This window comes from Lynx canadensis, chromosome A2, assembly GCF_007474595.2.
Source record: "Lynx canadensis isolate LIC74 chromosome A2, mLynCan4.pri.v2, whole genome shotgun sequence".
In the NCBI taxonomy this organism is placed as follows: Eukaryota; Metazoa; Chordata; class Mammalia; order Carnivora; family Felidae; genus Lynx; species Lynx canadensis.
Window position 1 is genome coordinate 187,914 of NC_044304.2, and position 15,354 is coordinate 203,267.

Genomic DNA, 15,354 nt, shown 5'->3' on the forward strand with positions numbered 1-15,354 from the left:
CCCCTAACCCCCACACCCCCATTCCGCGCAATAAACGACAGCATTGGCGTCCAGCCTGCCGGCCTCTGACTGCTTGGTGCCGGGGCCCAGCTGCTCGGGTGCCCCGAGACCGGCGGGAGACGCTCGACCCCATGGGTGGCAACAGCTTTATTTACACTATGGTACAGGGCGGGCGGCGGCGCGGCGTCAGCTGAAGAAGTAAGTGGAGTGCTTCACCTGCTTCAGGTCGAAGGCCCCTGTGGAGCAGAGGGCCCAGCGGAGACCTTGCGGCGGGGCCCTGGGCGACACCTCCGCGCCCCCCGCCCTCAGGGAACGCTCGGGGTGTCGGGCCCTACCTGTCTTGGGCACCGACTTCAGCGTGTCCTGGAGCTTGCCAGTCCGCACGCTCTTTAAGTGCTGTGGGGACCTGAGGCCGAGGGCAGGGCGGGCGTGAGGCCCAGTGCGGCAGGGAGGGGTGGTCCCGGCCGCACTGGGGGAGGGGGCGCTAGACCTGGAGCCAGAGCAGAATCGCTTCATCAGGAACCTGGACAGGTTGTGCAGGATGGGCTGGCTGTGCAGGCGCACAAACTGCTCCCGGCATACCTGGGGGCGGGGGCGGGGGGGGGGGTCGTCGGGAGGGAGAACGGGGGGGCGGGGCTTCCCAGGTCCCGCCCCAACCCGGGCACTGACGGCTGGACTGAGGCAGCCGGTGCCTGGTGCTACGGGCGGGGCAAGGGCGTGGGGTCAAGGGGACCCGCCGCCCTCCGAGGGGGGCCGGGTGTGGGCGCAGGGCGGGCAGCACCTGGTTCATGACCTCCACGTCAGCTGCGTGGGTCCAGAAGCAGTCGTGCACGGAGACGAAGGTCAGGCCTTTCCTGCGGTGGCAGTCGGGGTCTCCCGTGAGGGGGGCTGCCCCTCCAGGGCCACTCCCCCCTCTGCTCCTTCCCATCCTCACCTCAAGCCCCCCCACCCGCGGTGGGACCCGGCTCCCCACCGGTCAGCTCACCTGTTCATGGTCCCGCCTCACACCCTCTTCACACCTCCCGACCCCCCGTGTCCCAGCCACTGTTTGCCAGTCTTGTTAATACCGGGAAACGGTTCTCCTCTTAGTAAGAAAACTCTGTCCCGTGTCACTGCCCCCCCCCCCCGCCGTCCCCAGTTGCCGCAGCCGATACTGTCCCCCCACCCGTCACTACAGGGCTCCGTCCCAGGGGTCCTGTGCCACCCGCAGGAGGCAGGCACAAATGGCAACCTGTCTCTGAACGCTGGCTCCTTTCTAACCCGACTATCCACACACCTGCCCTATGGCCATGCTTGGGTGCCTCTGCAGAGCTCAGAACAGAAACCCAGACGCTTCCCCCTACAAGGCCCACGAACCCGTCAGAACAGTGTGCTGCCGTGCCGGCACTCCCTTGGATGGAACCACAGGCACTTCTCACTCGGAGCAGTGACACCTTCCCCACCGGCCCAGCCAGCTGCTTCCCCCTCACACACACCTCGCCGCCTCGGGGCCTTTGCGTATGCTTACGTGTAGTCCTTTTCTGGGCACCGGGTCCCACGACCCAGGTGACTAGGGTCCTCGCCTCCCGTAGGCCTCGGTCCTGGTCCCCTGACCCTGTCTGACCCGGCCTCACCACCCGCCTTCCCCACTCGGTGGGTCCCCACTGTGTCCCCAACACCCAGAAGAGGGTGTGCACACAGATCGCTAACAGACACAGTCTGAGCACGCCCGGCCCACGAGGCAAGCTGCAGACGTGGGGCCCACCTGTAGCAGTGGAGGGCTGTGAGCATCATGTGTGAAGAGTCCAGAGAGTGGATGAAGTTGGGGGGGAAGCCGTTCTTCTGCTTCAGTGTGTTGGGCCTCCTGGGGAGGGGGAGGACTCAGCCGCCTCTAGCCTGGTCTGACCCGGGGGCAGCCCCCAGCCCAGCACCCCCACCGGCACTCACTGGCTGGTATCCCCGCTGTGGCTGAAGGTGAGGCTCTGGATCCCGCCGCCGATCTGCAGGAGCGGGGTGGGGAGGGTCAGGAGTCCCGCCCGGACAGGGACACACGGAGCGGGGGTGGGGTGGTGGGGGCGGGGCCGCACCTACCATGACCTTGGAGTCCCGGTGGTAGGGCTGGATGACGGGGATGCCCAGGGGCGTGACCCACTCCACAGCCGAGCCCGCGTGGGCAATGAGCCGGGCGCTCTCAGTCAGCCAGTGCTGTGGACACAGGGCACGGGCTCAGGGCAGGGCCCCCCTTGTCAGGGACAGCCCGGTGGGCCCGGGGAGGGGGCGAGGACACACCTGGATGGCCCGCGTGCCCGAGAACATCTCCTGGAGACTGTTGAACACCTGGCGCACCAGGTAGTGAGACGCCTCCCACACGAACTCCTGGAGGGGGTGCGGGGCAGCGGTCGGCGGGCGCACAGGGTGGGCGATCACCCACCCACCGCCCCCCAGGAAGACGACCTCATGGCACCCTCTGGGAACCCAGAAGCCCGGCCCCGTCTTTCTTTCGGAGAGAGACACGGGAGCCCCTGAGGCTGGGGGGTCGGGGGGGGGGGGGGCAAGGACTGCTTGCTGTCCAGCAGCTGGCCGTTCAGGGCAGGGGGCGGGCCGGGGCCGGGGGAAACCTCGACGCCGCCGCGGGGCCAAGCGCCCGCCAGGCTGCGCACCTGGGGGAAGTCGCTGAGCTCCCGCAGGCGCCTCTCGATCTGCAGGCGGCCCCCGTAGCGGGTGACCCCGTACACCACAGTCATCACCGTCTGCTTCACCACCTTGCGGCTGATGAACCCCTCGAGCACCTGGGCGACCCGCACGCCCCGCTTGGCGTCCTGACTGCGGAACACCTCCACCTGCGCAGGCGTTCGGGGTCAGCGGGCGGGTGCGTAGACCTTCCACCTCCCGCCCTGCCCGGCTGCCCCTTCTCTTCCCAAGGACCCCACCGTTCCCTCTTCTGACCCCTCCCCTGGGGAAGCCCACCCTGACTGCCTGCTCCCGTCACCGGTGACTGGGGCCACGCGACCTGCAAATCCAGGTGTCCCCAGGACGGAGACCCCACGCGGGCCCTGGGCACGAGCAGGCGGGGACCGCGGTGCCCACCTGCGCGGCCACTCCGCTGTACACGTCCTGCGGCACGTCCGAGGGCAGCAGGTTGACGGAGGCGGCCCCGATGCTGTCGCGGCCGAGAGCGGCATAGTGCTGCAGCCCGTTACAGGAGCCGTCCTGGGGCCGACAGGGGCGGGGGGCGGGGCAACCCTGGGGATCGAGCCAGCGCTCCGGGGCGCCCCAGTGTGCCGCCCGTACCACCGCCGTAGGAGGTCGCCCCGCAGGGCCAGCCACTCCCACGGGGGCCGGCCTCCACGAGGGGGACACCAGCCAAACACAGCGGGATGTGCACTAGACGCCCGCACTTCTACGGAACCTCGCACGCCTCCAGCCGCGCCCCGCTGAGCCAGGCGCACCCCGAGACAGGGTCCCCGCCAGCTCACCTGGTGGACCGGGAAGTGAGAAATATAGGCAGCGGGGTCGGGAGCGCGCACGGCCCGAGCGATCTCCATGCAGCAGGCCAGGGCCTGCCAGGGCTCCTCCACCTCCATCCACCACTTGCGGCCCTGAGGGAGGGCAGCATGAGGCCGGGACAGAGCCCCCCGGAACAGCGGCGGGGGGGGGGGGGGGGGGGCGACGGGAGCGATGGGCAGGGAGGGACACCCGGGAACAGCCCCGAGCGAGCAGGAGCGGGACGGGGAAAGGTCTGGAAGGAGAGCTAACCCTGGAGGGAAGGGCCGCAGAGCCGCCGGGGAACCGGGGCCAAGGGAAACCCCGAAGGAAGGCCGCCGCCAGGAGCGTGCCAAGGGAGGGGCGGGGGTAGCGGGTGCCGGGAACAGGCGGGGGAGGTGGGGGGAGGGGAAGACCCCGCCCCTACCGTCATGGGCCGGTCGGCAGAGTCCAGAATGTCCTCCATCACCTCGTCGGCGAAAACCAGGCGCGCCCGCAGCGGCTCCCGCTTCTTGAGCCCGGTCAGGTTGACCAGGTGGATCTTGAGCCAGTCGAGGCCGCGGGGACCGAGCGGGCGGCCCTGGGCGAACTCCAGCAGGGCTCGCGCCAGGTCGCTGCCCAGGTGGTTGAAGTGGGGCGGGCAGGGGTAGGTGCGGCCGCGGAAGTCCATGTTGTGGGGCAGCCAGAAGACGCAGTGACGCAGGTGCTGCGCCAGCGAGAGGCGGTAGAGCGCGTCCGACCGCAGGCTGTGCATCTCCCGGGCCACTTTGAGGCAGCGGGCCAGCTCCCGCCGCAGCTCGGCCTTCTGGGCAGGCGAGGCGTCCGGCGGCAGGCGGCCCTCAGGCGGCCGGGGCGCCTCGGACGGCGGGGCCGGCACACCCAGGCGGGGGCAGCCCTTGGCGGCGAAGAGCTCCAGCACCAGGTCTAGCACGCGGCCGTTGACGCGCCAGGCGCAGTTGCCCAGCTGGGTGAGGGCGTCCAGGGCGCCGTGTAGCTCGGCGGGCGGGCAGCTGTCCAGCAGGCGCTGGTGCTGCGTGGTGCCCTCCACAGAGCGCACGAGCTTTGTGGGACTCAGCAGGAAGGCGCCCGTGTGCGGTGACGTCCAGGGCAGCGGCGGGCACAGCATGGGCACCTCGGCCGCCTCAAAGGTCAGCGTGTGCTCCGCTGCGGTCGCCAGCAGCTGCGTGAAGGCCGGGTGTGGCTTCAGGATCCCGATCTGGGGGCGAGGCGGGCAAAGACCGGCAGAGGCGTCGATCGCCCCGAAGGACGCACGGCGGGCAGAGGGCCCCCTCCAGCCCCGGGCCCGGGCGTAGGACCCCAGCAGGATTTCCACAGGACCCGGCCGCGGCCCCCCTCCGGGCCCCCCGGAGCACCCCCGCCTCGCGCAGGCCCCACCTGGCGGAAGCTGCGGAAGGAGTACACGTGGTAGAGCACCGGGATGAGCGAGCAGGAGCCCTGGGGGGCGGCCAGGCTGCCGGGCATCCGCACCACCTCCACCAGCATCTCTGCCAGACGCTTGCCCAACTGCACCAGCACAGGCAAGGGCCAGGGCTGTTCATGGGGGGCCTCGGGCGCCCCCAGCGTCTCCCAGTACTGCCGCGGCAGGCAGGGCACCGCCACCTGGGGGCGGGGGAGTGGGTCAGGGGCTGGGGGTCTGAGCCCAGCCCTGCACCCCCCCCACCGCCCCGGGCCTCACCTGGGTGTCCGAGCCGCCCCCCCCCCCCCACCGACGGGCCTCACCTGGGTGTCCGAGCCCCCCCCCACAGGCCTCACCTGGGTGTCCAAGGCCCCCCCCCCCACAGGCCTCACCTGGGTGTCCAAGGCCCCCCCCCCCCCCCGACGGGCCTCACCTGGGTGTCCGAGCCCCCCACGGGCCTCACCTGGGTGTCCGAGGCCCCCCCCCCCCCGGGCCTCACCTGGGTGTCCGAGCACCCTCCCCCAGCACGAGCCTCACCTGGGTGTCCGAGGCCCCCCACCCCCACCCACGGGCCTCACCTGGGTGTCCGAGGCCCCCCACCCCCCCCCACGGGCCTCACCTGGGTGTCCGAGGCCCCCCACCCCCCCCATGGGCCTCACCTGGGTGTCCGAGGCCCCCCCCTCCCCCACGGGCCTCACCTGGGTGTCCGAGCCCCCCCCCCCACGGGCCTCACCTGGGTGTCCGAGGCCCCCCACCCCCCCCACGGGCCTCACCTGGGTGTCCGAGGCCCCCCCCTCCCCCCACGGGCCTCACCTGGGTGTCCGAGGCCCCCCCACCCCCCCCCCACGGGCCTCACCTGGGTGTACGAGGCCCCCCCTCCCCCACGGGCCTCACCTGGGTGTCCGAGGCCCCTCCCCTCCCCCCCCAACGGGCCTCACCTGGGTGTCCGAGGCCAGCAGGTGCAGGTACTGGTAGTAGCGTTGCTGCAGCGCCTGCACCTGGCTGAGCTGCTTCTTCTGCACCGCGTGCCGGTTGAAGACGCGCAGGCCCAGCTGCTGCGCCAGGGAGAGGAGGGACTCTCCCTGCGGCGGCAGCACCTGCAGGGTCTGGGGCGGCACCGTGAGGTGAGCAGAGCCCGGCCAGCGCCGCCGCCACCCCCCCCCCCCGCCGCCCCCCAGCCCGCCGACGCCCCACCTGCAGCAGCAGCCTGGCGAGCTCCCGCTCGGTGAGCAGACACAGGTACGGGAAGAGCGTGGGGCGGCCGGAGCGGGCGGCGCGGGCCTCACTGGCCTTCACGTCCCGCAGCCCCGCGCACAGCGCCTCCACCCACGCGGTGCGCAGCTGCTTCAGGGTCCTCCGCTGCGGGGGCGGGGCGGACACAGGAGTCACCGCCTCGGGAGGGGGGGGGGGGAGTGGAGGGGGGGGGGGAGGGGGGGGGGTGGGGGGACCCCGGAGGAGGGGTCCTGCCGAGCCACGTGGCCCACCTCGCACTCTCCTCGCGGCGGCGGGCGACCCACGGGCTGCCCCGGCCCCACCGCCCGCCCGACCCCAGGGGGCTGCGATTCAGCCGAGCTCCTCACCGCGTGCAGGACCTCCTTGGTGAGCAGCTGGGCCTTCTCCACCGACTCCACAGTGACGGTGGTGGCCATCTCCACACGCAGCTGCTGCTGGAAGAGGGTCTGCAGCTTCCACAGAGGCAGGTGCAGCTTGGGGTATGACACGGGGCCCTCCTGCGGGGTGGGGACAGTATGACACGGGGCCTTCCCGTGTGTGTGGGGGGGGCAAGCAGGAGGTCAGGCCCCCACAGGCTGGACTCTCCTACACACAAGGCCGACGAGGGCAGCTGTCCGGCGGGCACGTCCAGGACCCCCACCCGCAGAGCCACATCTGCTTCTCCGAGTCCCCGGAAAATCACCCCTCCGAGAGGATGGAAGGCAGCAAGGTGCCAAAGAGCACGTGACAGCCACCCAGCATTTGCCCGGCCTCACTGGGTGGGGGTGGGAACTACCTGGGGAGACACAGCTCAGGTCTCTGGGCGGTGAGCTCGTGTTTAAACTGGAAACTGTGCAAATGCGTGACCCACCCAAAAAGAGAAATCGAAAACCGCAAAACCCAGCACGCTGAGAATCACACACAGGCCCACACAAGGCAGGTCTTCTAATGACTGCACAGCGGACAGAGCCCCGGCCACACTGCCCACCTGCTGCTTGAGGCTGGCCAAAGCTCGGGCTGTCTACACCCAGCTCTGGTACGACGCCTGTGCTCTGCTCGCCGCTGAGCCTCTGGGTGGGAACCCAACGGCGAGGCTGTGGCACCTTCCAGCTTTAATCTTTAGGGTCAGGGCCCCGGTGGGGACTGGGACTTGCCAAGGCTGGTTCGTCTGGCCTCTGAAGAGCAGGGAGGGCACCCCTGGGACGCGGGTGGCTCCGAGAGAAATTAAAGGAGGGGCCGAGGAGACTCCACAAGGACAGGGTGGTCCCGGCTCATCCCCAACAGGACACGCCCCCCCCCCCCCCCCCCCCCGCCCCGTGGGTGTCCGGGCCCTCTCACCTTGGCGTAGATCTCCCTGAGCAGGGGTGAGGTGTTGACCTGGGGCTCGGGCTGGGGCTGCAAAGGAGGGCTGAAGGTGGGCTGGGCCTTGTGCACTGCCTGCAGGAGCGCGGCCTGCTCCTCCTGGCACAGTGGCACGCTGGAGAAGAGGTCCTGCAGCCGCAGCCCATCCTGGGCCATCTGGTCCAGACACCTGTGGGGGCGCATGGTGCCTAAGGGATGGGCAGCCCCCAACACCCTGCAGGTCTCAGTGCCAGGCGGCCATGGCGGCCTTCTGGGCGGCCCGGGCCCCAGCAAGGGCCCGATGCCCACCCACCTTTGGACGGTCCTGGCGTCCTGGTCCAGCCGTCCCATGCACTGGAGCGCAGCTGCGTAGGACAAGAGGTCTGGGGTGAGGCCGGCATCTTTCACCATGAAGAACACGTAAACCAGCTCTTTGAAGGAGCCCTGGGGAGATCAAGTTGGGGTGAGGGTCCTGGGGTGGCCAGCCCGTCCCTTGAGACCTTGCTCTCCAGCCAGCGAATTAGGAAAAGGCTTGCCGGCCAAGTGCAGCGCAGGCACTTGGTGACACCACGTGGGACCAGGTGGGGGCTGGGTTCCCGACGGGAGAGGTGCTGATACCGTGGACGTGAACGTGCACTACTCCAGCCGCTACAAGAGGCTCTTCAGTGTTCTCTGCGTCCGTGTGCTGTCTTCCACCCACCTGCTCCGGGGTTAGCCCACCTCTTCCCCATTTCCGCAAGTGCTAGTCCTGTCCCTGGTTTGAGTGCGGCCTCTCTCACACAGGCGCCGTGGCTGTCAACCTCCCTCCGACACCCCCCGGCTGGAGGCACGCCGCGTTCAGGCCTCCGTTCATTTCCAAGTACAGGAAACCTTGTTTGCGAGCATAAGTCGTTCCAGAGACATGTGTGTAATCCAAAGTACTTGTATGTCAAAGCGATTTCCCCATGAGAAATAATGGCAACGCACAATCCAAACATATTCATGTAAAAATGATTACGATACTGTAAGATAATAGAAAATAATATAACTCACGGTATAAAGAAATACACATTAACCTGCACTTACCTTTGAGAACCTCCGTGGCTGGAGCGAGGGAGAGGAGAGAGAGGAGGGTGACTGTGCAGGACAACTGTCACTATCACTAAGGGAATCGCTGCTATCTATCGGCTCAGTGCAATCTTCTTCTTTTCCTGAGGCTTTAACAGGGAACCTATCCGGTGACGCTTGCTTTGCCTCCTCTTGAGGGTTTCGCAAAAACGGGACATCGCGTTGTCGCTAAACAGACCCGTTGCTCACATTGCTACAGCCTTATTCGGGCGGTGCTTTGCTACACAATTTTGCAGTTTCCCACACTTCACACATCTCCCTAATCTCGTGTGAAGTGAGGGATTCCTCCGCCTTCTCCTCCTCCTCTGCAGGCGAGGTACAGACGTAGACTTCCTGTAAAATCTTGCAATTTCAGCCCCTGCATGCCTCGTTCATAGTCTCCAATGATTTCCTTCGACTTCCACCAGAATCATCTCCTTCTTACCGCCTTTCTCCTCAACCTTTTTCTGCGTGGGGGTCACTGTATACGCTGCCGCTGGTGCTGACTACAGCACATGATTAATAAACTTTTGTCACGTGCCGCACTTAACGTAACTGGCAGCGAGGCAGCAGAGGACAAGGTCCCTATCTGCAGGCGGCCCGACCTAGAATGAAGCAAAGCGTTCCCGAGCTCGCTCTTGGATGGAAAAGCAAAGGGCTGTCCGCAGGTGCGTCGAGGGGACAAAAATACACGAGCGCCAACGTTCTGAAAACTCACTGAGTTCTGCCAACGAGACTGAGCATCCCAGCGTGGGCGATGATCACCCACCCCCACAGAGAACCACTGGCTCAGCTGCGACCACATGACACTCGGCGTCATGTTCTAGGTGAACTGCAAGACCTCGCTCGCTCACCAAGTGAGAATGTATCAGGAACGTCTGCCTGTCTCGCGGAACAGCTTCCTCGCGGTCCAGGTTCTGCTGTACGTGCTACGTTCTCTTGCAGCTGCTTCCCGGACCACTGGAGGTCTGTGCCGCTGCAGACCCGCTGGAGAAAACAAGGCTCCTAGCACGCCCCACCCCCGCCCCCAGCTCCTGCTGCCTTCATCCAAGGCGTGCCGCCACACCAGGGACCGCGGTGCCGGCAACCGGGTTTTCAGGCGCTTGTCTCAAGAACCTCGCCCAGGCCGCCCTACTGGCCGTCAGCGGCCACACGTAGCCACCACGTTTAAACCTTCAGCTCTGCAAATGCTCGGGGGTCACGCGCAGCCGGAGCAGGTGAACGTGCCAACGGGGCAGGGACCCCCGCCGGACAGCGCTGGTCTACAGGAAGCATGTCTGGACCCCACGTGCCGTCTCACCTTTACGCTTTACAGAGACACACGCGCGCACGCGGACACGGTGGCCGAGGCTCTAAATCAGGCCCCTCTGCCTTACACGCGGGGACACCGAAGCTCAGAGAGAAGTGGGAGGTGTGGGCCACACGGTGGGCAAGCGGCAGCCACGGGACTCAGGCTGGGCTCTGGGTAACAGCCAAGCCCCATCCCGCATGCGCAGGCCGCCCAGAAACCATGACTTCCGGAGCCCGGGATGCCTGTGCAGTCCACGCACGACGGGCCTGGGATGGGGTTAGCAATGCCCCCAAACCCCCACCTACTCGGGACCTCATAACACGGGCCCTTGAGGGATCTTTGCTAACGGAATGAGTTCAGATGAAGCCGCGTGAGGAGTGTCAGGACAGGGCAGATGCGGGACACCTGGAGACGCCTGGGGACGCGGCCACAGGCCCAGGACCACAGGGGCTCCGGGAGCTGGAAGAGGCAGGAAGGCAGCGGCCCCGCCCGCTTTGACCTGGGACTGGAAAAAAATAACTGTCACTCTAAGCCACCCAGGTTTTGGTCATCGCCGCAAATGCAGGAAGCTGGCGCCCGCGCCAATGGCAGAAATGTCCCGCCGTAACAGGGCCCTGTGACCTTGGGGGGAAGAAAACGACCCTCTTGCCTTCACTAACTCCCTGAAGCTAGTGCGTCCCAGTGACAAAGACGAACGTGACTGCCGCCTGTGGGGACCGGGCATCTCCACGCCACGGGCCGACGCAGACGTAAAGCGATGGTGGCCCCTGGGCCTGCTGTCCTGTCCTCGAGTGAGGCCCGGCCGTCTCGGCCACAAGCCCACGCTCACAGCCGGCGCCTCGGTCCCCACGCGACGGTCTCTGCCTCGGGCCTGAGCACAGGGAGGGGGCTCGGAGCTGCGCCCCTGCGAGGCCACGTGAAGAACACTCTTGAACAAGCAGCCCGGGCCGCCGCCGCGGGGAAATTAAAAACACTTGGAGAGACACGGGGCATGGCCAGAGCGGACCCCGCAGGGAACCCCACGGCCACGAACGAACGCCCGCATCGAGACGCGCTGAGCTAACTCCCCACCCGAGGAAGCCCCACCTAAAGCAGCGAAGTCGCTGTCCCGAGAAGGGGCTGGAAACTCCCCCGGGAGGCCAAAGCGCCCCTCACACCAGTCAGGCACGGAGGCCCCGGTCGAGGCATCCAGAAGGAGCTAACTCCCCACCCGAGGAAGCCCCACCTAAAGCAGCGAAGTCGCTGTCCCGAGAAGGGGCTGGAAACTCCCCCGGAGGCCAAAGCGCCCCTCACACCAGTCAGGCACGGAGGCCCCGGTCGAGGCGTCCAGAAGGAAAGGGACTAAAACGTTCAGCAGGACTCCCTCCTTCTCTTTTGGCTGTTTTGGGAAATGTCCCTTGAGGGCCACGTGGGACCCATGGTTGACAAGCCACGAGAATCATCAGGACGGTAACAAGCACAGGACTCGGCCTCTGGGGCTCAGAGCCCCGGGCTCGGACCAGGCGCGCCCCCGGCGGACCCCGCAGACGCCCCTCCCCCGGGGCCGCCGCTCACCTCGCGAGCCCAGCCGAGCATGACGGTGTTGTACGCGGCCAGCGTGAGCACCCGCCGCTGCCGCCACTTGCTGTGGCAGGTGACCAGCACGTGGTGGGCGAGGGGCAGGTGGCCCGAGAGCAGGCAGCACTCCAGGAAGGCCAGGAGCCTCTGCTGCTGGGTCTCCAGCCGCGCGGGGGCGCCCCCCGCCTCGTGGGCCCGCTCCGCCTCGCAGCTCAGCCTCCGCGGCGCCTCCCGCAGCAGCCGCGCCAGCTGCTCCTCCCAGGGGCTCCGGGGGGTCTCCTGCTCCCAGCGCAGCAGGCGCTCGGCCAGCGGGGCGCTCAGCAGCTGGGGCACCATCCGCAGCCTGTGCTCACAGGCCAGCTGCTGGGCCCGCACCTGCAGCTTCGCCTGCAGCCGCTGCTTGCGCCTCTGCATCGCCCACTTCTCCTGGTCCAGCTTCTGCGCCCAGTGGCCGCCGAGCCCCGGGGCGGTGCCCTCGCCCCCCTTCTGGGCCTTCCTGCGTGGCTGGAAGCCGCCGGCTTCTGGGAGTCGGGCCGGGCGGGGCCTCCTCACGGTCACCTCCGACACACGCGCGGCCTGCAGCTGCCGCACCCGGGCCTCGAGCACTGTGGGGGCGAAGGGCGAGGACGTCAGGGGGACCCCCGTGCGAGCAACAACCTCTTCAGACCTGCGGTTTTGGGGGGTGGCTGGCCTCGCCAACTCTCGGGGCCTTGGTTCTTTTTTTTTTTTTTAAACGATTATTTATTTTTGAGAGAGACAGAGCGTGAACGGGGAGGGGCAGAGAGAGAGGGAGACACAGAATCGGAAGCAGGCTCCAGGCTCCGAGCTGTCAGCACGGAGCCCGATTTGGACTCGAACCCGTGAACCACAAGATGACGACCTTAGCCCAAGTTGGATGCTTAACCGACTGAGCCCCCCAGGCACCCCTCGAGGTCTCAGTCCTATGTTATGTCCCCCAATTTTCAGGCGCATACACCCTACCCACTCATTCAGCACCTCTGCGACAGCCTGACTCGACTTCCCAAAACCTGCCCCTCCGTGTCATCGTCACTGGCTGTCACTGTCACTGGCGGCGTGGTCCTTGCAGGCCCTCAGCCAAAAAACCCTTAAGATCGTCCAAGCCTCCACACCCAGCCTGTCTGCACACCCTCAGAGGTGTGGCGCTGCCTCAAAATCCATCCAGGTGCCCCAGGGGCCCTGCCCTCGCCTCCCCCCACTCCCCCCAGGCTGCGGCCACAATAGCCTCAGGGCCTCTGCACACTCTACTCCTGATCGCTATGATCGGTATGACCGGAGTTTCCTGCAGAGTCAGGTGCCACGGCTAGCCCTGCGTCACAACGGCTTCACAGATCACGGGAGTCCCCGACAGATCAACACGTAACCTTCTTCCGTGTCCCTCTGTTTAAGATGCCTTATTTCACATACGTTGTTAATTCACTAACGTTGAGCCCACAGCCAACAGCACCGCAACTGTAAGCAAACACCTATTTCTGGGCGCCTGGCTGGCTCAGTCGGTTAAGCGTCTGACGCTTGATGTCGGCTCAGCTCATGAGCTCACAGTGTGTGAGTTCGAGCCCTGTGCTGGGTTCTACACTGTTGGTGTGGAGCCTAGCTGGGATTCTGTGTCTCCCTCTCTCTCTTTCTCTCAAATCAATTAAGTAAACATTAAAAAAATAAAAACGAAAATGTGTATTTTCTCCAAAAGGCACATCACAGCCCTCTCGAACTTAGGCACTATGCTTGGGGACCACGTTAAACAGCAAAATCACCAACAGACAGCCCCCAAAATGCAGAAACGTGGCACTACACATACCTTGAGAAGGACACTTGTTTACAATATGTGCTAAAACAAGAGGCCAGTGTGTCACCTGCTTCAACCCCAGCTGGGGACGGGGACATCGGGCAGCTCCACTATTTGCTGCTCTGCACGTGTCCACAAGGGACTGGGACTTGGGGGTTACGGATGGAGTTTAGTTCTTAGGTAACTGTGCAAATACTACTGAGGACCAACGGCACCCACGCAGTCCAGCCGCACCCGCCGGCTTCGGTCCAACAAAGACTTGCTGGAGTAAACTGAAGAGGCAGGGCGGCCTTGGCCCCTGTAGGAGCCAACACGTGGGGCGTGCATGTGGGGCACCCGTGTCTGTCGAGGAGGTGAGGCCGACGTGACGTGGCTGTGCGCACAGCTTTTCTCCCCGCGGTGGCAACGGTGCCTTTGGATGACAAGGCAGGCATGGACCTGTGACTGTCGGGGGGGGGGGGGGGGGGAGGGTTATTAGCTTATCCTATGCTAGAGGACAGAGTTGGCGGGTTTTTAGGCTGGAGAGTGATGTAATGCGATTCAGACTTCCAGAACCTTCCTCCATTGAACATAGGATACTCGGGCTTTAAGACAATTAGGTAGCGAGTAAGAAACGAAAGAAGGTTGGTGTTGAGGACGATGGTACTCTACTTCTCTATGTTCAGAATTTCCTGAAACAAACTTTTCCTTTTTAGACACACTGGAGACGCGGGGCGGGGGGGGGGGGGGGGAAGCAGGAAGCAGTGGCCATGGTCTGGGGGGCTCCAGTGAGGGAACACACATGCCCCCACCTCCCTGTGGCGGTGCCAGGACTGGGCCGGCCCACGCTGTGAAGACGGCAGGACCCCGACTGGACCCCTCGGGCGCCCGAGCCCAGACAGCCGGGCCAGGGCACGTGCGTCAGTTCAGGATTCGAATCCTGACTCTGCAGGAGCAGTTCGTGCAGCCTTGGGCCAGCCTCTCCAGCTACCACGTTGGGCCTCACCAGGAGAGTAGGAGCGCCTGCGGGGTTCGGGGAAGGGGAAACAACAGCCCTCTGTGTACAGCACAAGCTTCCTGTCACCATCCGCATGAGGACACTGAGGGCAGGGGAACCATTCAGTTACCCTGCTTTGCAGAATGCAGCCCTTCTCGTGGTGTCACTGTGAGGAAACGGGGAGGTAACCCCCCAGCAGAGTGCCCGTGGCTGGGAGGGGCGGGGGGACAGAGAGGAGGGGCTTCAGGCTCCAAGCCTTCAAGCCTTGGGGGTCTGGGCTCACCCTCCAGCAGCTCCGCGTGGCCCCAGTCCTTCCGGCGGTCTTGCTCACAAGGGCTGGCGGACAAGCTCCTTCTGCGGCCCCAGACACCACTGAGGGCCCCTGTGGGCGAAAGAGAGAGGCTGAGGGAGGCAGAAGGAGGCCCGCGGCCTGGGGGGCTGGGAGGGCCTCGTGTGGACAGAAATCGCAGGATCCTGGGGCAAAAGAGCTCTAAATTCATTGCAAACCGTCAGTGGTCACGGGCCTCACGTTGGAAAGAACCCAAGAGGTCAAAGGTGAAGGGGACCTTACAGAAAAGAAATTTGGGCGTGGGATCAACATAAAGGGTTCCTCCAACTAAAGGTGCTGTGAGAGTTCAAAGGTCAAGGGCCCTAAGTCGCAAAGAAGGGGTCAGGGGACTCCAAAAGAAACCAAGAGTCAAGCGTCCAAGTGCTGTGCCGATCCCCATCGGGGGAGTGGCCTAAGGGCGAGTGAAAGCGGGGTCCAGTCAATGGGTTCCACAGAACCACACTGGGCAAGGAGCAAAGGTGGGGGGTAGCTGGATCCCGGGGACCTAAAAGCCGAAGGTCACGGCCGTGGGGAGAGGAGGCAGTGGCAGCGGCCATGGCGTCACCCTCGGGTCTCCCCCGCGTTACCTTCCTCGGCCAGGGGGCCGGGGGGGCCCGCAGGCCACAGGGCCCTCCGGAGACCGGACGCGCCGCGGCCCCAGCGAAACGCCGACATTCCGCACGCCGACCGCCGCGCCGCCCGCGCTGTTCGCACCGCCCACACCGCGCCTGCGCCGCCTGCGCCTGCCGGGAGTTGTAGTTCCACAGCCTACGGCGGCTGTGAAGGGACCTCGCAGCGAGAGGAGGCAGCCGGAACCACGATTCCCAGGGAGCAGCGGGGCCCGGGAGTCTCCGACGCATGCGCCGATACAGCCCTCTAATTG

General features: G+C 65.9%; 1 protein-coding gene across 2 annotated transcripts; it reads right to left on the reverse strand.

Moving 5' to 3' along the window:
* Positions 1–51: 51 nt before the first annotated feature.
* POLRMT (RNA polymerase mitochondrial) lies at positions 52–15,146 on the reverse strand. Of its 2 annotated transcripts, XM_030297581.1 has the most exons (21): positions 15,059–15,146; positions 14,427–14,525; positions 11,364–11,971; positions 7,746–7,876; positions 7,430–7,622; positions 6,460–6,609; positions 6,074–6,238; positions 5,818–5,985; positions 4,858–5,082; positions 3,890–4,678; positions 3,456–3,578; positions 3,067–3,189; positions 2,640–2,819; positions 2,269–2,355; positions 2,071–2,184; positions 1,927–1,979; positions 1,745–1,843; positions 782–854; positions 491–582; positions 336–406; positions 52–236 (listed from the first exon to the last, which is right to left on the reverse strand). In XM_030297581.1, exons 1-21 carry the CDS (start codon positions 15,144–15,146, stop codon positions 187–189), a joined length of 3,681 nt encoding a protein of 1,226 aa, XP_030153441.1. In that variant the 3' UTR covers positions 52–186. The 2 variants fall into 2 exon arrangements, with proteins under 2 accessions (XP_030153441.1, XP_030153434.1); XM_030297574.1 differs by having other exon boundaries at positions 336–582.
* Positions 15,147–15,354: the final 208 nt, after the last annotated feature.